General features: G+C 41.5%; 1 protein-coding gene across 1 annotated transcript; it reads right to left on the bottom strand.

Annotated features, from left to right (window-relative positions):
• Nucleotides 1-20,693: 20,693 nt before the first annotated feature.
• On the bottom strand, nt 20,694-21,224 carry LOC126496674 (40S ribosomal protein S19-like). The gene has a single exon (XM_050134196.1). It carries the CDS (start codon nt 21,177-21,179, stop codon nt 20,742-20,744), a length of 438 nt encoding a protein of 145 aa, XP_049990153.1. The 5' UTR covers nt 21,180-21,224; the 3' UTR covers nt 20,694-20,741.
• Between the last annotated feature and the right edge of the window lie 784 nt (nt 21,225-22,008).

The raw sequence follows: 22,008 nt of genomic DNA on the forward strand, positions 1-22,008 counted from the left end.
TATGAATCTATTTTCATTCTTCTATATTTAACCATTCAATTTGACCATCACCATTACTTTGAAGATGCTGTCTATCTTCATATATATATATATATATATATATATATAATTTTGTTGTCAATAATCAGGTGTCCATAGGTGTGCAAACTTATTTCCAGGTCTTCAACTCAATTCCGTTGAGGAAAAAAGTGCCTGTTTTTATGCTCATATTATGTTGTTTTGCTACTATGGATCTCTTACACGACCTGAATTCTGGGATGGTGATTGTAATGGATTAAGTAAAATTCTGAGGATCCCCAAGTGGCCGCAGAGGCAGAAATGATGAAGGTCCCCAAGCGGCGGAAGTGGGCAGCAGGTCCCTAGAGCAGCCAGTCACAGGCAGGGTTGGTGTAGTTACCTAGTAGCTGCAGTGGGCCATGAAGAGCAACGACCCAGGAAAAGAGAGAGATGCGCACGCCATGAGACCACGCCCAAAGGCAGCTGGTCTGGGAAAGGGAACCACGCAGCAGGTGAGAGACAGAGACATGGATAGACACACCATGCAGAGTGAGGTTTATTTAGTGGGTTATGGAAGGGAAGGGGAGAGAGGGTAAAGGGAGAAGGGGGAAGAGCAGAGAGAAACAGAAGGAGAGACAGAGGGGGGGTAGGGGAGAAGTGGGGGAAATGGAGCAAGGCAGAAGCTGCCTCATTGGGGTATAGACGGAAAAGAGAGGGACTTAGACTGGAAGCTGAAGATCAACTTGCCTTGGTGGACAGGGAGGGAGTAGACATGGCTTGTCTCTTAAAGGGACAGAGCAGATAATTAAATTCCCATCTCTTTTTTTATAAAAAGGCAGGAGTTTAGGCACAGCAGGTTAAAGGAATTGGGCCAGTGGATTCTCACAATGTAATGGGGACCTGCAGCATTTCTGCTGCTGCAACCACTTGGGGATCCGCAGTGTTTTTATTTAATCCTTTACAGTGATACCTCCAGTTGTTCTTTTATTATTCAGAATTATTTTAGATATTCTGGGTATTTTATGTTTCTATATGAAGATGAGGATTTTTTTTTATTTCTGTGAAGAATTGTGTTGAAATTTCGGTGAGGATTTCATTAAATTTGGAGACTTTTGGTAGACTGACCATTTTCACAGTACTGAGCCTACAGATCCATAAGCATGGGAAGTCTTTCCATCTTCTGATATCTTCAATTTCTTTCTCCAATGTCTGTGGAGGCCAGAAAATATGAGCCTGTTTCCACGTTGACCAAAGGTCAGAGTGTTGGGACTGTCCTCTAGTTCCTTCAAGGTTATTGTGCTTCAACCTCAAACAAAGATCCCACCTAGGTGTTGGGCAAAGAGTTCTGCTCGCTCAAGGTTATTGTCAACACGTGTAGCTAATTGCCAGACTTGTTCTTCAGGAATAGAGACCATCTGTTCCTACCTTTAAAAAAAGTCTAAGGATCCAGTTTCCTTTATGGAGATTTGAATTCTACCCAGGGAGTGGTTTGCCTACAGAATATTTTGGTCTAGGGTGTAATCACAACTTGTTTTGTTCTAGCAACAGAATGCTTAACTATGAATGTAGCCTGTGACTTTTGGTCTTACTCCTTCCTTTTGTGGTCAGGAGTATTTTAAGCAATTGGAAATTAAACTCAGGTGAATTTCAGTACTCACTGGAATTCCCTCCCGATACTATCCTACATGTTTCTCCATTTTATTATTTTTATTCATGTCTTCATACTCTTTACTGTATTTCTAATCCCCACTCCTTTACCCTGGCGTGAGGTATTTTTGTCATGGCTGGTTCCCAACAAATGTCTTAAATATTTTTCACACAAGCCTTTTACATGCTTGCTTCACATTATCCTGGGGATTCTTTTTTTTTTTTTTTTTTTTTTTTTGAGACATTTTTTGTATTACCATTTCCCTGATTTCTTTCGCATTTGTATACAGGAAAGCTACTGATTTTCCTGTGTTGAACAAAATTAACCATTTCTACTTGGGTGAAACAGTTCATTAATTGCAGAAGTTTCCTGGTAGAGTCCTCAAGGTCTTTTTAAAAAAAATAAAGTAAAACTATATCAACATCAAATAAAGCTATTTTGACTTCTTCTTTTCCTACAAGTGTCTCCTTGACCTTGATCTTCTACAGTTGCCTTACTGCACTAAGACTTCAAAAACTGTATTGAATAAGTTTAGAGAGACAGGACTTCCTTATTTTATCCCTGATTTTATTAAAAATGATTTGAGTTTTCTATGTTTACATTGATTTTGTTTGTGAACTTGTTATAAAATGCCTTCTTTATTGTTATGATTTCAGCAACAATAAGGCTGACACTTCCAGGTACTAGGGCCCTGCGTGTGGGGACAAGCCCTCTCAGGCAGACGTGCCTAATGGACCTGGAGATGTTGAAGCCTCCTCTCCCCCTCCCCCATGACTCCTGTGTGATGTGGTTGCAACATCCATGTATGACTCAGCTAAGCCCTTGCGCGCATGCGTGAGCCCCATCATCTGCGAATGACATAGTCATGTCCGTGTGCATGTGCTAGACAGCTTTAAAAACTGGATTCCCCCAATTCTCTGCACACCTGCATCCCCCCCCCCCAATAAATTCCTAAGCAGGTTTGTTGTGTGTTCCCTGTTTTCTCACTCATGCCAGGTAACTTCCCTTATATTGAGGTATGCCCTTAGTATCCCTTGTCTCTCCAGGACTTTTATCTTAAAAGGATATTGGATTTTGTTAATGGCCTTACTTCATCTAATGAAATGATCATAAAGTCTTTCTCTCTTAACCTGTTTCTATGGTAGATTGCAATGCCTGCCTCTGTGAGAGGAAGTCAACTTGATGATCTTTTTGATGTGTTTTTGAATTTGCTTTGCAGGAATTTTTGCATAATTTTTTTCTCTCAGTTTGTTGGGTAGTTGTGTGGTTTTTATATCAAGTAATAGTGGCATCATAAAAGATTTAGAAAGTTAGGAAATGTTTCTTCAGTTTTTGTTTTTTATTTTTATTTTTTCTAGAATAATTTGAGGAGTATTGATGTTAGTTGTTCTTGGAAGGTCTGGTAGAAATCCCAATTACTCTATTTTAAAATATGAGAATAAAATTCTAGCTCTCTTATGTTCTTTATATGTATGTATGTACGTATGTATGTATGTATGTATGTATATGTACATGTGTGTGTGTTTATGTTTGCAGGGATGTGTGCGTGTGTGTGTTTGTGTGTGTGTGTACATGTGTAGGGAGGCCAGGGACAACCTCAAATGCTATTCTTCAAGTACTGACCTTTGTTTGTTTGTTTGTTTTGCTTTGTTTTGTTTTTATAACAATTTCTCACTGACTAGGTTTTAGCAGTCCGTCTAGGCTTACCAAAATGTCTGCTTTTTTTACTTGGCTTTGAGAGATTGAACCCAGGTTCTGCGTTATTTATGTTACCACTGAGCCCCCTAGTTGTCTTTCTATAGAACTTCAGGTCAGGATATGTTATTTTTTGAGGTTATCGTGGTGGAAAAAAAGGGGTGGCCTCTGATATTACCCAAGCTAGCTATATTTCCAAGGGAATGTGGTTACTGACTGTCTAAAGGCAACTAATTTTGCATTAATTTTACTGGTTTACATTATTTTTACAAAGTAATATGGTTTACTTTGACATTTTCATACATCAAAATCAAAGATTTTAATTTCTAAATTGTTACATTTTCATTTGACCAATCATTTTTGCCCTACAGATGGTAACAGAAAAGTATTTTTCCTAATATAGATGATCCATTGTTTCATATACTCTTCAATTCTTTATTCCTAATATTCAGAGACTATATAGCCTTGTGATCTTGAATCTGGTCTGTCCTTGGGCTTCTGGTACTTAAACTGCATTAGGTCTTTGTTAGAAGTGAGTTCCCAAGACTTTATCTGCATTTTCCTCTTATAAAGTGGAGGACTCGTTTCGGAATTCTTCTCAAACACCTTCCAACTGATGAATTTTCAAAATATATAAAGACTTGTGACTCAAGTACAATGTTCTCAAATTCACTTTTACATATATACCCAATTCCAATTAATAAATATATAGATGCATAAGTATGCACAAATATTCACATTTGACTTAAGATAAGTCCATGGCACTAGAAATAGCTCATCCCCCTTGCATTCAAAATTATGTAATTATAAGCATTAAATAAAAAAAACAGACAAGCCAGCTATAAATATTGTGAAATTCTGAGGTAACTTACGTAGCCACAAATCAGTCAAACTTAGCACTGGCTCTTTAAAAAACTTGTTTTAAGAGTTGTGTGAAAAAGCTAAATCGTCATTTCTTTCTTTCCTATTCTAAATGTGGCCACTTAGCTTATAAGAACAGGCCTTTGAGAGACCAGTACTGGTAAAGAACATTAGAATCTCTCATCAGATGATTGATTCCGTGACCAGAACTATAAAAAGGTGTGGTGGTGGTGGTAGTGGTGGTAGTGGTGGTGAATTTTATCTGAGCCAGTGGAGGAAACAGGACCACCCAGAGCCCTGCTGTCTCAAAACAGAGCAAGTTAGATATGCAAATACCACTATCACAGGACGATGGCAGCTCCAGACTTTCCTGTTGGCTGCCTTGTGGGGAGTGTTACCTAACTGTCTGAAAAGGGTAAGAGAGCTAGACCTGCTCATTTTCATTTAGATCCAGTCAGTTTTTCTGTTGAGCCTGCTGTGGTGACAGAGAAGGCCATCTACCTAAAATACCTTTTCCAGAAGCCAAATCGCCTTCAGTCTGATTTCCTTTTGCTCTCAAACAACGGCTGAGAGATGATGCTATACCAAAATCCTTCCTTAGCAAACCAACTGGAGGCTGAAGAGATGATCTACATGTGCAGGGATACTACCAGTGGCGGCAGGGTGGTCAGCTGTTAGCTCAGGAAACGACTCACTTCCCTTGTTGGTTTCTGTCAACACAGGAAAGACATGCCACAATAACTTACACATATTAATAAATAGACTGTTATCCATGTCTAGACCCCTAGTTTCTGCCTGTTTCCGTCTTTTCCACCCGTATGTATTTTATCAAACGATTCGAAGGGTGGAAACCTCAAGTGAGGACAGATGTGAAATCATCTCGGCATCATTGTACACTGGGGTAAAGACGCCGCCAGCAAAAGCGCTCCGGCCTCCAGAGAAAGAAGTGTGAAGTCTGGAGAAAGTGTCTTCGTCGATCATTCTACAAACTGAGCTTTATACTCCAACACAGCACACGTTTAAAAAAGAAATTTGGGGGGAAATCATAAGACATACCTCCCTACAAGTAACGCTCCGCTAGAAGGACCTATGCTTTAGTTAAACGATGCCGGTTAGCTTTACCAGTGTCTGAGCACGTGTCTTTAGACCACTAGGAATCCTTAGCAGCATCAGCCTCTAAACATACTGGAGTCTCTAAAGTCTTCCTACATCACAGTCAAAATACTCACACATCCAAGAAAAGTCATCCAGACAGTGACTCTGCATCTTTCCAGGCGGAGCAACAAACAGATTACTCTTGAGTGGCCGAGGCATCAGCTGAGTTCAAAGGTTTCCGACTCTGCCGCTCACCCTTGGACTCACCGCGGGTATACTATTTTTATCTCCCCACGTTTCCTGGATGAGACGTCCTTACGGTCTTCAGTTAGTCATGCCCCACGCTCTCCTAATCCTCCGGGGTTGGAGTAATGACAGAGATTGAGACCATGACGAGTCTCTGAGGCCTGGATCTTGTTTTTATCAATGAGGACGTAGTCACTGTTGGCGTGACTCACCCTGAACTACCTCTTTCCTTGGACGGCAGTTTGGAAGGCAGGGTGGTTGTTTGGAGGTGACTGGCACAGGAAGTGGGAACACTGTGAGTTGTTTTGAGATGATTATGTCTGCTTTATTTTCCATGTAATGAAAATGGCATTCTATTCCCCTAAATTAATTGGTTAAAATTAAATTGGCCGTTCTCTTACTACCCGTAATAAGGCACCTCTATTTTCAATATCTTAGAAAGTCCCATGTTAAATTTCATTGAAAGTCACAAGATGTGGGGACCATCTATTCAGTCACCAGTCACCCAGAGGTAGTAAGTATAGAATACAATTATTCTCATCACCCAGGCACACTGAGTGGACCTCAGAATGGCGACGGTCTCTCCCTAGCTGCTCCTTCGATGACTGGGTCGCTCTCATGTTAATATATCACACGGCAACATTCAGCACTCCGTATCTCTGACTCTACAGCATCACATTCTACAGTATAGCTCCGTCATTGTGTGGCCCCTTTTCCTCTGTGCTTCTCTTTAAAAGAAGAACATTAGACATTTGAAAACTTTTCTAACATCTGGTTATTTGTCATTTATTTTCTTAATGAAAATAGTTAATAAGTATGGTAAATCCAAAATCACGCCTGGAAGGTGCCCGGATGCAACTTGCTGACAGAATTGCCAAAGCCCAAATGTTAATTAAATTCCCACTCAGCCTATATATTTTTTCTTTTTTTGGTTTTATTTTGTTCTTCTAAGTATTTATGATGCAGAGAGTCAATGAGAAATGTGAGATTATTCTCTACTAGAGATTTTGATAACTACTCCAGGAAATTACTGCAGCTCTGGAGCCCCCACCAACTCATGCCAACTCAGAAAAATAAGTCAGTGGTTTGGCTCAGCTACCAAGAACTGCCCCAAGAGTCGTGGGATGAGACCTTGTAACAGGTAGACACAGACTGTTGAATCAGAGGGAGCTAGCATTCAAATCTCCAGCAGGCTATAGACTCATCCACAGACTGCAGACTCCTTAGAACTATTAAACTGTAGACGCCAGAAGAGAAGCACAGTCGGGTCAGAATTCGTATGAGTAAAGAAACAGCCCTATACCAAGGTCATTTGTCAGGCCTCCACTTGCAGCAATTACAAACAAATGCATTTCTGCCCTCTCTCTTCACGTCTGAGCAAAGAAAACCGAAAACCAAACAAACAACTGAAACAAATCATTGAATTTTGAACTTTTTAAGTAGCAATCTAAAACCGAGGCAGTACAAGTGAAGGGCCATCCAAAGCCGGGACTCAGAGCTGCAGAGCCCACACCCCAGCTTGTTAAAGGCTCTTATTAGAGCTGCGCATTAGCTTGCTATGGAAGCAGCAGGACTGAGAAAAGCTGGCGCATTCAAGATCCTGGACTTTCCTGTGTACTTTAGCAAGGACGGCCATGCACCCTAGGGAGCCCAAAACCAAGAGCCCCTGGGCAGAAGCTGAAAGACAACTTCTGAATAAGATCAGCCATCTGCCCACCAGCAGACCCAAAGGTGTGCTGGGGCTGGGAGAAAAGACCATGTCCTCACTAGGTCCCCCTCTGTTGACAGTCATTAGCAGCCCAAAGCTCCTCAGCTAAGGTGAGACTTCCTGAGATGCTCCTCTGCCACAATGACTTGATTTTGTGTGTCTTGTGCCTGCAGTTCTCCGCCTCTGTGAGCTCCCGTGCACCAGGGCCTGCATGTCCAGCAAATGGCTGAAGACATCCATTAGCTCTGCCTCCTCCTGATGATCCCTGCAGTGGGAGGGGGAGTAAGCTTTCTTCAAGGATGTGGCCTCTGACTAATCGCCAATGCTCCAATAGATGGCCCTACATCCCTGCACATACAGGCAACACTAAGTGGGTTTTAAGCAAGGGTAAGGGAGGGAGGTGGAGAGAGGGAGACAGAAGAGGAAATGGCATTGGGAAGAAAAAGTAGGTGTGCTTGATCAAAATACATTATATACCCGTACAAGGTTCTCAATTAAAAAAACTAATCCATGAAAGATAAAGACGTCTCCCATGGTACACAGAAAGCAAGCGTCCCACCTACCCTAAAGGAATGCCATCTGCCTCTCCATCAATGTCCCCTTACCCCGCTTTCTTCTTTCCAGAGGTGGCATGCCTGTGCCCACCCCCAGAGTGTCACATATACCTACCTCCTTCATTCACTGATATTAATACATCAAACCCTCATTTAGAAGTGTTGATTTTTACATCACAATAATCTGCTTAAGAAATAAATGAGCCAATTCCTCATAAACTGAACAAATGGATTAGCCCAAAATGAAAAGGGATAATCTGAATTACAAAATAAAATGAATGCAACTATCTCCAGAAGAACAACAGTGCAAAGCATGGGACTATATCAGGGAATGGGTTCTTGTGTGTCTGTGTGTTTGTGTGTGTCTATGTGTGTAATAAGAGATACTAAGCTAAGCATGCTAGGATAAGCAGTCGCCCTAGAACTCAGCTACAGCTCCACTCTGATGCATCCGGCTTAACACGGTTCTCCTCATTTCCTTACACATTTTAAATTTATTAATCCCATTCATAGATGTAGGTCATCATTAAAATCCTCCCATACGGATACTCTATGATTCTAATTCAAGCATAATTCTTGGGTTTTATATTTATCTTTAGATGCTACCTCTGCAACTATACAGAGGATAAATGAACGGTTTTGAAATTCGGGGAGATGTCCCAGTCTGCAGTGTCTCTAAGCCCTGCGTAGGATCGGCACGCACGCTCAGTCTATGGAGCGCTTTTTCACGAGGAGCACCTGCGTTGTTTGGGGGACTATAGATTGCAGGTGATGGCCACGAGTTTTTAGCATTCTGTTCTAATATTAAAAGAAAATAAAAGAAACTAGAGGAAAGAATTATATCTTTTCTGCAGCTTTAAAAGTTAAGTCCATCTTCTGATCTGTCAAGAGTCACGGAGCTAGCTTTTCTGGCAACGGAGGCTGGAGCTGTCTCCATTTTCCTTTTCTTATAGTTTTATGCGTTCATCAGCTATCAGGCTAGCTGTCAAGGTACCAGCTTTCTCCTTGTCTGTGAAGAAGAGGATTCGTAGAGAAAACATAGAGCAGAAAAAAAAAAAAACTTGCTTTCCTCTCCCATTCTTCGTAGTAGATTTAAATTTCAAGAAATGACTAACTTGGTGATCAGAGACACAGGTTGTGGAGCCAGAAGGGAATCAGTGGAAGTGGAAAGGAAACACACACAGGGATGTATACTGTCTCTAAACAGTCTCCTGCTGCACACACACACACACACACACACACACACACACACACACACAGTGCTTTCCGAAGCCCCAGCCCTCTTTGATAGGGATAACAGGGTAGGTAGGGACCGTGTTTGCGAATAGGACTCTGTGAGTCCTTGGATCTTTACCCTAAGTCAGGAAGCACTAACCTGGAAATGAGTTTAGCAATGAAGCCAAATGTCTTCTGAGAAACAGTTACTTCACAGTGAGGAAACACACGAAGGCGAGAGATGCATCGAATTCTTTCCCTTATGCTATGCCCTGGTGAGTCTTCTCTGCTATGGGCGCTGGCGTTATGCGGCATGCATCTTCTTGCCCATTTCATTTCCTCTGATGAGGCTCCTGGAACTGAAGGGACACTTGCATGCTGTCCCTGCTTCTTGCCAACTGCGTGGGCTTCGTTCTTCTGCCGCAGCTTACCTTACACACAGTTCTTCAGCAGGTTTTGCCTGTGTCAACCACGGGAAAACTTTGACATTTTATGAGACAGCTCATCTTTTCAGGAAAATTCAAATGAGATGACGGTGTGTAAAATCTAGCTTGATACACCGTGTCAGAAGTGGAAATACTTTCTTTGATAAAAGTTATGAACCTTTCCAACGTGGGAAAGCGAAACCCTCAGTAGGCAGGATTTGGTCGGATCAGAGCTAATTCATCCTCCACTCCACACAATCACACTCATTTTCCTGTTCTCCTTGCTCATGTATGTGAGGAGAACTTAATGATAACGCTTGAAATGTAACTTTTAACTAGGCTTTTACATGACCTAAAATAAGCTATTATGTAGAGTTCACTTATATTTTGAAATAAAGATCAGATACAGTTTATTTTTGAAGGCCATATCTAACTGAGGGAAGTAAACCACACCCTTAACTTACACACACACACACACAAAATCAACATTGAATACATAACAAACAGTAGCCACAGCATCAACGATAAGCACTACTGAACAACCACTGAAGTAAAACCAGCAGATAGAGGCAGAATCCACTGCCAGACTAAAGTTCCTTCCGCACCTCTTTGCTTGAGACATCAGGCAAGTCAACAAGAAAATCAAGACAATTTTCAATTCGAGCAAAAGTATCTGCACAGATGGGATGAAACCTTGCAGAGGAGGCATGGAGATATTGAGAGCAGACTCCAATAGGGAGCTCTACAGATAAGAGTGGATGGACAAGGCAGCTGGCGGAAGTGGTGTATTTGAGAACTTTGTCTATCTTAATAGACCAGTAGGGGTCCACTTCCTAGAAGAGCCGGGAGGATCTTTTCCCAAAGCCCCCGCAGGGCCATCCAGGTGGCATGATCTAAGAACCCTGCTAGCTGCTGTCCCTGATAAGAGACGTAGAAGAAAATAAGGTAATAAATAGCTTCCAGGATAAAGAACAAAGAAACAGTGAATGAGGGAAAAATGGAAAGAAAATGTGTGTGTGTGTGTGTGTGTGTGTTTATGTGTAACTTGGGTTACATCATTATCAATGAGCAGAGGACCATAGCTCACTCAGGTTTCTCATTGATATTCATGTTCCAAAATAGACTATTTGAAGCCTTCTCTTCTTTGTTAAGGGAACGTTAGGGGGGAACAAAGTGAATTAAATGAGGACCTAGTCTTTTTTTTTCTGGCATGCACAGTAGATGTGCCACAATCCTCAGACTGGAGCTGAGAACCCAGTGTGTGCAGATCGTGAGCTCTGCCTGCAGCACTGGTTAACCCCTGCAGATATCTCTGAACAATGTCTGTGTCTGCACGTACAACACTTCCTCTGAGCTGCAGAAGCTTGAAGAGATAGACTGCTGTTGCCCGTGGAGACCAGTCGCACTCAGAGTGTGCGGACATCAGCAAAGTGGATATCTTCTACCTTCTGAGACTGATTCTTGTCTTCAGGACACCTCATTGTTGGAGAATCCTGCTCCCAGAATCAAAGGCATTCCAACAACCAGCACAACAGGGCAGAAGTAACTTTGGTCACTGATAAAGTGCCTCATGGGCTTTCCTGGGCTTTTCCTGGGAAGATCAGCGCCATTCCGAATCTGATTGCCAATAAAAAACAAATACTTTTGCATTATACTGGTAAAAGCATTTTCCATCAATAAACCTTAAGTACGGAAGAAAACTTGTAGGGGGAATGGGTCAGAGATCGATCCGAACTGCTGAACATGGAAATTTGCACCTACAGCTGCTTACAGGTGGTTGGGATTTGCTTTTCTCTTCACTGCTTAATTTTTTAATTTAGGGGAAATGTTTTCTCCAAAGAAATATACCCTAACTGTTCTGCATATTCTGAATTTAAGCACAGTTTTATGTGAAATAAAATAATAGCCATGACAACTGCAAACAAGGCCATCAGAATGTCAAAAAATAAAGGCATCTTTCATAAGAAGTGGAGTTGTTCCTACTGTACCCAGTGTTGCAGAACAGGCATTTCAAAAAAGTGGAGAGCATCTCCACTGTCAAGCTATGGTCATGGGGAGAAAGGCTGGTGTGAGTTGTACTGGGCATCGTTCATGGCCCCATTCCCTCCAATTTTAAGCCCCTATCAGTGTGTACTGAGTTGGTCAGCTAAGAACATGCATATCTTATAGACTGAGTGTTCATGTTTAGCAAAACATAAAAGATGATATCCGTGCTGGGGTGTCCTCATCTCTAATTTGAGGGAAAATGGTTCAAAGTTCACATTTTCTGATAAAAAAAATACTTTCAGATATTTAAAATTGGGCAAAAGAAGTAATAGTTACATAAGTGATATTTGTTTTTTTCTGTTTTTCACTTCTCTGTTGGGCTATGATGTACAAGTGGGTTACAGAGGAATTCTCCCTTCCTCTAGGCAGATGCTGTACCCTAGCAGGGAAGAAGTAAGGCTGGCTGACAGACATGGGCTAGGTTGCAAACATAACTCATCCCATTGGCTATGGGTCCTGGTACAGAAGCAGGAGTGTGTGAATTAGTTCTGCTTATGGGGATAAAAATACTGCATGGGTATCCCCTTAAATCCAGATAGCTGAATGAACTTCTTTAGATATTTATTTGGTATAGAATAGAATGTTATCTAGATCATTAGTGTTAATTACCAGGAACACAACTGGGAGAAAATTATATTATTTTGGAATCGATATACGAGGAAGAGAAGTTATGTTAACATTTTCATTTTGGACAGTGTCTTGAAAGAGAATTTTCCCATCAAAGAGATGTTTGGTTTCTTTTGTTGCTTAATTGTTTAATGAAAACAGTGACAGCTTTAGGATACGACTTAAGATTTTCAAATGGTCATTCATCTGTTCTGTAAAATAAGAAAATATATGATCAGTATATTTAGAATTTTGGGTGAATTTTGTTTTGTTTTGTCTTCTTCTAGATGCCAAAGTGGACATTTTCACTGCTGTAGAGGAATACAAGCTTTCTTGGAGAAGCTCAGAATTTAATGCAGGCAGCAAGAACCATGGTACTGGGTGTTTATACTGTTCTTACTCCCTACAGAACAATCGTGCATGGGCACTGGGGCTATGACTCTGCATCTCACCATAGGCGTCATTTTCTTGAACTGTCTCAACAGAGATTTTGTTGAAGACAGGTTTTGATGAAATTCATACATTCCAGGGTAGGAGAATGAGGATTAGAATTATGAAACAAAAGGAGCAGAGATATGAGAGAAATTACAAACAGAAACACAGAACAGGCTCGGGAGGGACATTCAGTGAATACTGAAACACCAGTGTTTATTTTCCACATGCTTACATACTTCACCACAAAAGGGGAGAGGGGATGCAACAGACTTCATTAACATGATATAAGGAATAGACTTGAATTTTCCGACCTTTGGTCTAGGTGGAATGGATCCACCTTTATACCCAAAATACTAATTAACCACACTCTAGTTCAGGATCTCTTGTTTGTAGCCACACCTGTTGTCAACAACTTTGAGAGAGCAAAAAATAAGCTCACCCTCTCTGACCTCCAGTCAAGGTGGACCAGGCTCATATCTGTGGGTCCCCACAAGATTTCAATCTTTAAGAGGGCAAACAGGCTTTTTTTCATTGCTCTTGCCTAAGATCTAGATTTAGTCAGACCAGCCACTGTCACTCCTTGGTCTGATTATAACCACCTCTCAAGTGTGGAGAAAGAAAGCTAATGTTCTCAATGACTACAACAGAATTTTACCCCAAAGCCTGTTTCACTCACTATAGGCAAATATCAGACTTTCCAAACACCTCCCACATATATAAGACTGGTTTTCTTAGGATTCAGTACCCATCAGTTGTGTTTGTCTATAGTATTTATGTGTGTATGTTTTCAAAGAATTTCAATTTTTAAATGATGCGTTTATGTGATTACACGTACATATATTCACAGAAGCACAGTGCCTGCAGAGGCCAGAGGCATCGATCTCCTGGAACTGGAGTGACAGGTAGTTGTGAGTCACTCATTATGTATCCTGGGTCCTCTTGATAGATAGTAAATGGTATCAATGGCTGAACCATCTTGCCATCCTTGTGTGTCCTTTTAAATAGAAGAATGTTCATATTCTTGAAGGAAAAAGATGAACTATTGAGATCTGAGTTGGATCATAGAGTATGTCTAACTGGCTATGTCGTTTTCTGATTGAGAATGGCACAAGGGTCACCAAGCTGATAGTTTGTCAAGAAAACATTATCCAAAGTGCTCCCCTGCCTATCTCTCCTCCCCCATATTCTTTCCAGTTGCATCTTCCCCATTTTCCTGCCGTCATAAACTCATTAACTGTGGTCTTATCACAGTTGTGAAACATGGGGAGAGTTTGAGAGGGGAATTAATAATAAATATATTTCAAGTCAGGATGAGGGGTGGAGAGGCAGGAGGGAAGAAAGGGAGGGGCAGGAAATTGGGGAAGAAAAGGAGATCTGAGTGAAGGCACAATTTAAAGCATTATCGAGAGCTCACAATGAAAAAGAGTTGACTTGTCAAAACGTCCAGAGGAAATCTTGAGAAAGATTACTTGTTTCTAAGCACATCACCTTAATGACTTAGTAAGCACTAATTATAACAGAGTTCTCACATAGTTAACAAAGCCTCGGCAAAGTAAACAGGAGAAAAATCTTATCTCCAAGGAGATTACAAACTGAGTTGGAGAATAAAAGGGGATGAGCAAACTACCATTTGGTGACTTTGTCACCATGGAGACCCTGTTTTGAACCTGCTACAAGTTCTCTTCTCATAAAGAGAGTCTGTTCTTTAAAGCACATGCACCAGAATCTGGGTTATAAAATGGAAGATTCACTCTAGGCCTAAACTATACCTCGAACGCATAACACGACGATGGAGAATGGTGGGCTTCTGCAAGTCCACTCTCCTTCAGGGGGCTGCAAAGCATAAGCAGCTCCCACAAGCTACTAGAGAGTTGCATTCAGAGCAGTCTCTGCAGCGGAGCAGAGCTGCCGAATGACAGCGGAACCATGGGAGATGCTTGGAAGCTCCTTTGCAAGGCCGGGAGACCCAGAAAACCCACTCCAATTGTTTCTAGCTCCTTCTCTGGTTTTCAAGCCGCAGAGACTCTTGTTCTTCAGATCGAAAGCCATGAAATTTGCCTCCATATGAGGCCTGTTCAGGTTTTTATATCTGTCTCCCTACTTTATTACCTTTTTATATGGCTTGTGAGGTTGGATCAGCGTGCAGTGGAATAAAGCTAATTACAACTTGCAGAGCCTAAATATAGCGTAATGACAGAGTGTCCCTCCAGAGGAGCACTGAGCAGAGAAACAGTTTGGAAAGCTGAAACAGAGGCTATTGAACGACAAGGAGATAGGCCTGGGGCTAGCTGATGTCAGAGCCCTGAGTTACTCAAAAGCGGATAGTGGAACGCTGACCAATAGGTTTGACGTGGAGGAAAGCTAGTCTCTCCTCCACTTTGCTTGTTTTGTGCTGTCCAGTAAATTCAGAGAATAAGCTTAATGGTGGTCGGTTGATATTGGATGGAGAGAGCCAGAATTTATTTAGGGATGTGGAAACCTTAGGTTGAAATGGAAAACTCGCAAAATCAAGATATCAAAAAAGGAGTATTCCCCAAATGACAGGCAGAGTCATACCATAAATGACACAAAGGCAATGATTTGTCATTAGTTCAGCCATTAACCAAACTTGCCAGGCCGTTGGCCTTACATGACTATTTTTTATTCATTCGTTTAAGTGTTTTTTCATCTACTTTTTCCCTCTACTTCTGTGAGCATATACATAGAACTTGTTTCTAATATACATACATACATCTCTGACATACAGATTTGTAAGATACAGATACACACATAATTGGTGGTTCTGATCTTTGTATGGCCTTTATATTATAAAGTCAGATACAGCCATCCTGACTCTAACACATGTTGGCCTTTGGTGGTCTCATTTAGCTAAGGACATTCTCACAACAGATAACGTGTCTCATTTAACTGAGGCTATCTGTGAATTTAAAATTCTGATTTCCCTGCATGTGCCTGTGTGTTCATTCTCCTCTTTGGCTCTACTTTGAGCTGCCTGCATATATTTTATATTAATGCTTGATTACAGGATTTAATAAGAACCTTTCAAACTGAGTTATCAGAGGCTCTATAGGTATAGACGATGCTGTATTCAGAGTTCCACCCCTGCCCCAAGGAGGAAGCCAGTATTTAACCTTTGAACCAGGGCAAGGCTACTTCTATTTTTCCAACTATGCTCCCTTCCTTTGTGGAAAGCGCAGAAGAAGTCTGGACTGGCACTAACCATACTCCCCTAAGTTGGTACAGGCAGCCTATTCTCCATTTGGGGAAGGTGCTTGATTCACTGAGAACAGGAGACCGGCGAAGTATCTTCTCTTACTTCTTCACCATCTGTCTTCATCCTTGTTTCCGACCTTGATTCTATATCTCGTACTTTCCTATGAACAAAGAGAAGCAATCACTAGGCACAGAGGCAGAATGAGTGCAGCTGACACCTCCGCAGTGGTCCTGGAGGTGAATTTCAAGCATGCTATGTTAAGACACCCGGCTTCTTCATTTACCGTGCATGCTATAAACGAATGTTATCTCCTCTGAGGTTTATGTTTCTGTCTTAGATATGTGTGGTCTATTGATCTTGATGAATTTGCAACATATAAGACCAAGCAAATACTTACAGACCTTAGTGTGGCGTAGCCCCATGAATGTGGGAAGTGGAAAACACAACTCTTCTGACAGCTGTGAAATTGTCTCATGATAAAAAGGAAGGACGTAGAATTTAGTTTATATTTTTCACATTAACAAAAGCATGAGCGTCTAAAGATAGAGTTCGCATCCCTCAAGAAGCACTTCTCAGTATTATTTCTGGGTTAGCGAAAAAATGCAAGTTTGTGTTTGCCTATGTTAATGTAAACAAGTTCCTTTCATTCCAGTCTTATATTTGTAGCACAAGCAGAGAGCGTGTGGATTTTGAAGTTTCTAGAAAACCGTGTGTTGTTATCAGTAGTTCAAGAGAACGCTTCAAGAGAAACATTTCAGGGAGTCCTTACTTTCTAGAGATAAAAAGGCTGTTCATTTTTCTATAAATGATCTGAGTGTGGGAAATTTTACCTAACTCTACATAAAATGACTATGTCACGAGAGAAGAAATAAAGTCGAAATTCGCAAACTTAGCAATTCTATTTAGCTATCTCCCAGATCTGAAAGGGAGCACAGACATTTCCACAGGAGTCAATGGCATCCCTTTGACTGACATCTACGACCTTCCAAAAGCCTCCTCTATCCAGTCTTGAGTATTCATTATTTTTGCTTGCTTTTTTTTAAAGCTTGTTTTATGAGTTGAATTAAAGGAAGCCAATTTCAACCGTTCTGCCCTTGTTTTTTTTATATTCTCTCCTGTTGGACAAAAATGTTCCAGGATAGAAACTAAGGATGACATGAAATTTAAATCTATCATTTCTAAATACTGAGTGTGAATTTCTGTCAAGAATCCAGGACTCCCTTCTGTTCCCCATGAGATCAGAGGCACAGATAAGACTCAAAGAGCTATGGAAAGTCAATAGCCGCTGATCTTCTTTGTGGCTAGTAAGATTCTAAGTCGCATTGACAGACGATGGGATTTGTCTCCTGTAACATGAGGTAGAATTTCTCTCACAGAGAGGACAAAGTGGAGATAGCATTCCCATGATCACAGATCAAGGGCGTGGTAGGAGGGAATGGGGTGAAAATGCCTACACAGGCGGGGTGAGCACTTAGCTTGGTGGTAGAGCACTTTCTGAGGCTGTAGTCCCAACTTCACTTAAAATCAAAAGGCAGCAGAGTTTAGCACCTGTGTGTCTCTGTCTTCCTCTAGCTAGTGTTCCCAGTGGAGAGCCATGAAAATTATACACCTTTCCTTGCCCTTGCTAAGATAATTATGCAGATATTGCGTGTATCTTATTGTCTCAATTTTATGTTAATGAAAAACAAACTCCAGGAAAGTAGAAAAATCAAGCTGGTACTAATTGTGCATAGTTTAAAGCCTTGTTGACCTCTAACTGACCCAAAGGGGCTGCATTAAAAAGAAGAGTGAGTTGACAGAGAACTCATTAGAGGTAGAATTAAAAAGTAGCAATATTCCATACTTTGAATTGAGCAGTTTCGACTAGTGACCATTTCTCCTTATAGGGGCTATTGCACGACCTCTGGAGATGTTTTTGTCATAACAGTTTGGTCTTAGTAAGGTAAAGTGGTAGGCTATGGGCAGAGACTCATCCTCTGTTGTCCTCTAATGGGGACAGGAGTTCAAACCAAAGAATTAACCTGTCTTCAAAAGTCAACAGCAACAACACCAAGAGGCCTCATGCTGAGCGATGTTTTGAAATTAGTCTTCTCACTTTTTTGAATTGTCTCCTGTGAGAAATGATGGAAAGTAGGCACTCAAGGTCATGGGCAGTCCCCTGTCTCCATAGTAACTCCTCTTTTCATGTGAAAAACACATTGACCAACATTTGCAAAGGACACAGGTGTGTGTAAGTGCCTGCCGCAATCCTAAATACTGAGAATTTACCTTTGGAGTCTGGATTTTCCAATCCTTTCTTAAATATTCATGGACATTCTGTACACACCCTAACATGTGACATAAATCACAGATAAAACTTTTTGAATGAGGTTCAGTACAGCAGGAGACAAATAATCTTTATGTCAAGTCCCATAGTGTAGGAAAATCATGTGATATGATCTTCATATCAAAGGCAAAGGAAGCAACAAGCATCACATAATTGGCCATCAGGGCAACAAAGTTCAAACCCTGTGGGTTTTGTAAAAGTCCAATTTAACAGGTTTGGGGCAGAACCCGAGATCTGCATTTCTAATAACCTTACAAGGGTCATCTCCTTTGCATCGTAATTTGAAGAAACCTCAAGATAGCAGTCTCTGGTCCATATTGTGTACTTAAAGAACAGAAAACCGAGTGGGACAGCGGGAAGTGTTCTTTGGAATACACACTGAATCTGTAACAGTAGCCACTCACCTCTCATAATGGCCGAATATAAACAAGCACTGTGTTCCCACTGGAAAACGAAGTTCAACTTTCCAGATGTGTACTGAGTAAGAAAGCAGGCTCGAGACTGTAATGGAGGCAAAGATGAAAAAGGAGAGGGACAGATATTAATTAAACCCAAGCTCTTTCAGATACAGCCTGATCGTGTGCTCAGGACACACTGTGGGTCCTGAATAAGCAGAGCCAGCACCGCAGTGTGCTCTTTATTAAGTGTTGTCTGAAACTGGTTAGATGTGCCAACGTTGGGAGTTTCTGAGCCACAGGAAAGACTCCTTGAAGTTCCAGACAAGAGGAGGCTGAGCTCAATCATGGAAACTGAGGCTTTCCAGGGCTCTAAGCTTTGTAGGGAAGGATAATTGTGTGGTGATGTTGGGCGGGGTGGGGGAAGGGAAGGATGTTGATGTTTAGGGCAGTGGAATGAGATGCTTAAAAAAGACCAGAAAGGTGGTCCCCTGCTGAGCTTCTAAGAATGAGGTCCATAGACTGTTCTCAGGCATCAACACCGTACAGCATAGGCAACACGTACACCGGCGCACACATGCGCGTGCGCGCGCACACACACACACTCACACTTCTGAGAATAGATCATGTGTACCTAAACTTTGACATAGTGACACTTTTATCTACAAATTTCGCAAGCTCAGTGTCTGTGCAATTGGTCCAGCAAGATGGCTCTGAACTTAGAAGTGTTTGCCACTGAAGCCTGATGATCTGCTTTTGACATCTGGATCCAATAGCTGATAGAGAGAACCAACTCCCAAAAGTTATCCTCTGACCTACACACACACACACACACACACACACACACACACAAAACACACACACACAACACACACACACGTACATCTGCATGCAAGGGCATGTGTGCACATGCGCACACAAGCATAATAATAGATAAAAGACTTTTTTTTTCAAAAACAAACCGTGTAAGATACTTATGAAAACAAATTATGAAAAAGGTATAAGTTTTAGAGTCAGTTTCTAGCGCCTTGTTAGATCATCCACAGTCCTCTTGGATCCGGTGCAAGCCACAGACAGCGAGTCGGACATTTCTGTTTAGGGTGAATGGGTCTGCATATGACCCACCTTTCTTTTACCGGTGTGTAGCTTACATTAGCATTTAATGACAACTCTCCAGATTCCATGTACAGCTCAGCAATTGCCCAGACACTAAGCACGTTAAGCACATTCAGATCCACTACCCAAGTGCTTCTCCAGACTGGGGTCCTAGAATGTGTTTTGCTGAATAAGGCTACAGTGGAAACATGTAACCAATATGGGTGTCATTTCATTTCATGTAAATGACATTAGGGACATTGCCACGCCCTTATTTTCCATCTTTAAGCTTTGCTCGTCAGTCTACATAGGAGCATGTACTTTTTTTTAATGTGAAAGGAAAATCACATTAAAAAGTGTGTTTTATTGGCATCTTGGCTTTAAAGTGATGTTTAAGTGTAAAATAGTTACTTGTTCTCATCTTCTCCTGCAAATGCAAATAGCGGTTTCTCTAAAGTACTGACCTTAGGGAAAAAGTCACATTGTTCATGCTGTGAGCACACTTCTTATATGCTCAGGGAAGATCTGTCATCATATGAAATATGCCACACATGGAATGAATTTCCCATTGAAGACAATATTTCTTTCTTAAATAAATGTTTCACTTGCCATTAAAGTAAACGGGGGTTCAGGAAGGTTGGCTAAACAAAGGAGCCCATTTGTAACTGGATGGAACCACCCTCAACTGCAGAGGTTGTATCTCAGGGACACAGGGACACAGACAGGGATAAGAAGTGTGATCCACATACCCAAGCGACACAAAAACAGAGTGACAGTCGTTCTGTAGCCACTTACCAAAGCGGAGAGCATTCGCTCTTAAGTACAAACAGTGAGGATAGGGCTATAGCGAAAGGAAAAGATTATGATGAAAAGTGACTTGCCATAAAAAATGTTTCTCCCATTTAGTCATAAAATAGCGATTCCTTGATCATACATCCACACCAACTGGGAATGTGGGCCTGTGTACACACTAAGCAAGTGAATGGTACTTTGCTTATTCGGTTAAATTTCGCCCAACTCAACAAGATCAATTTGCTCAATAAACAGGATGCACGAGTCCCCTCATTTCATAAATTGAAATATCCAACTAGCTGTTAATGTGTATGAAGGTAGAAAACAGGCATGTATAGCATTTTTTTTTTTATGAATGAGGCAATTTATTAACCCAGCATCCTTTGTTCTAATGCTTCTTGTTGGCAGCTGCCACCTGTCTGGCAATCCTGTCCAGATCTCTCTGTCCCTGAGGTGTTAGCTTGCGGCCCCCATCCTGATCCTTTTCCACCATTTTCAGTCCCTCCAGGGCTTGGAGAACGCGGCGGGCCACACTCTTGGAGCCTCTGCTGAAGTGGCTGGGCCTGACACCGTTTCTCTGCCGTCCTCCATAGATCTTGGTCATGGAGCCAACCCCAGCACCACCACGCAGGTACAGGTGCCGTGCTGTAGAGGCAGCTCGCGTGTAGAACCAGTTCTCATCATAGGGGGCAAGCTCTTTATGTTTGGCCAGCTTGACTGTGTCCACCCATTCGAGGACTTTCAGATTCCAGGACTTTTTGAGGAAGGCTGCCAGAGCTCTGACGAACTCCTGCTGGTTAACGTCTTTTACAGTAACTCCAGGCATCGTGCGGCCTCCGCGCTGCTAGCCAGGGGAAAGGGGCATGTATAGCATTTTTAAGTTTTAACTTTAGCACCTATTTTGGGATCACGTGAACTCATGTTTAAAGATATTTAAATAGTGGAGATAAGACAGCCATTTCTCTGGGTCCGGTCAACAGTATATCCCTAGGCAGTTTTGTTAAAAATAGCTCAGGAATGTATGACATTGACTTTTCCTGTTTCCTAAGTGGAACTGACTCTCCAGGTATTCCTGCAACACTTCAACTGACTTCCAGGTTTGCACTTAGAAAAACTGAGTGAGATGGCTATTCTTGATTGTCAACTTGACTCCATCTGGAATTAACTATAACCCAAGTCCCTGGGTACACCTGGGAGGGATTTTTGTAATTAAATAATTTGAAGTGGGAAGACCCACCTTTAATCCAGGTCTTTTGAGTGGGGAAAGATCTACCTTTAATTTGGACCATACCTTCTAGTGACAGTCAATATAAAGAGCATGGAAGAAGAAAGCTTTCTCTTATTGCCTGTTTGCCCTCGCTCTGGCTAGGAACTTCATTCCTTTACTGGTATTAGAGCCTACTTCTTCAGGATTCCAGCATATACTGAAGACCAAGCTGAGATGTCCAGCTTCGTAGACTGAACAGCTACTGGTTTCCTGGACAATCATTTTTGAACTAGCTGGACCATACCATGTAAGACTCTCTAATAAATCTAATAAATATAGATATATTATATTACATATTTTCTTCATATATATGTATATAAGAATGAATATATATTTATTCAATTTATTAGTTCTGTTCCTTTAAAGAATCCTGATTAATATACCAGGT

This window comes from Alexandromys fortis, unplaced genomic scaffold, assembly GCF_014885135.2.
Source record: "Alexandromys fortis isolate MF-2015 unplaced genomic scaffold, M_Fortis_MF-2015_v1.1 scaffold_6, whole genome shotgun sequence".
Classification (NCBI taxonomy): Eukaryota; Metazoa; Chordata; class Mammalia; order Rodentia; family Cricetidae; genus Alexandromys; species Alexandromys fortis.

Bases quoted from the DNA above. Each gene is read 5' to 3' on its own strand.
- LOC126496674 (XM_050134196.1), bottom strand. From the start codon at position 21,179: ATGCCTGGAGTTACTGTAAAAGACGTTAACCAGCAGGAGTTCGTCAGA.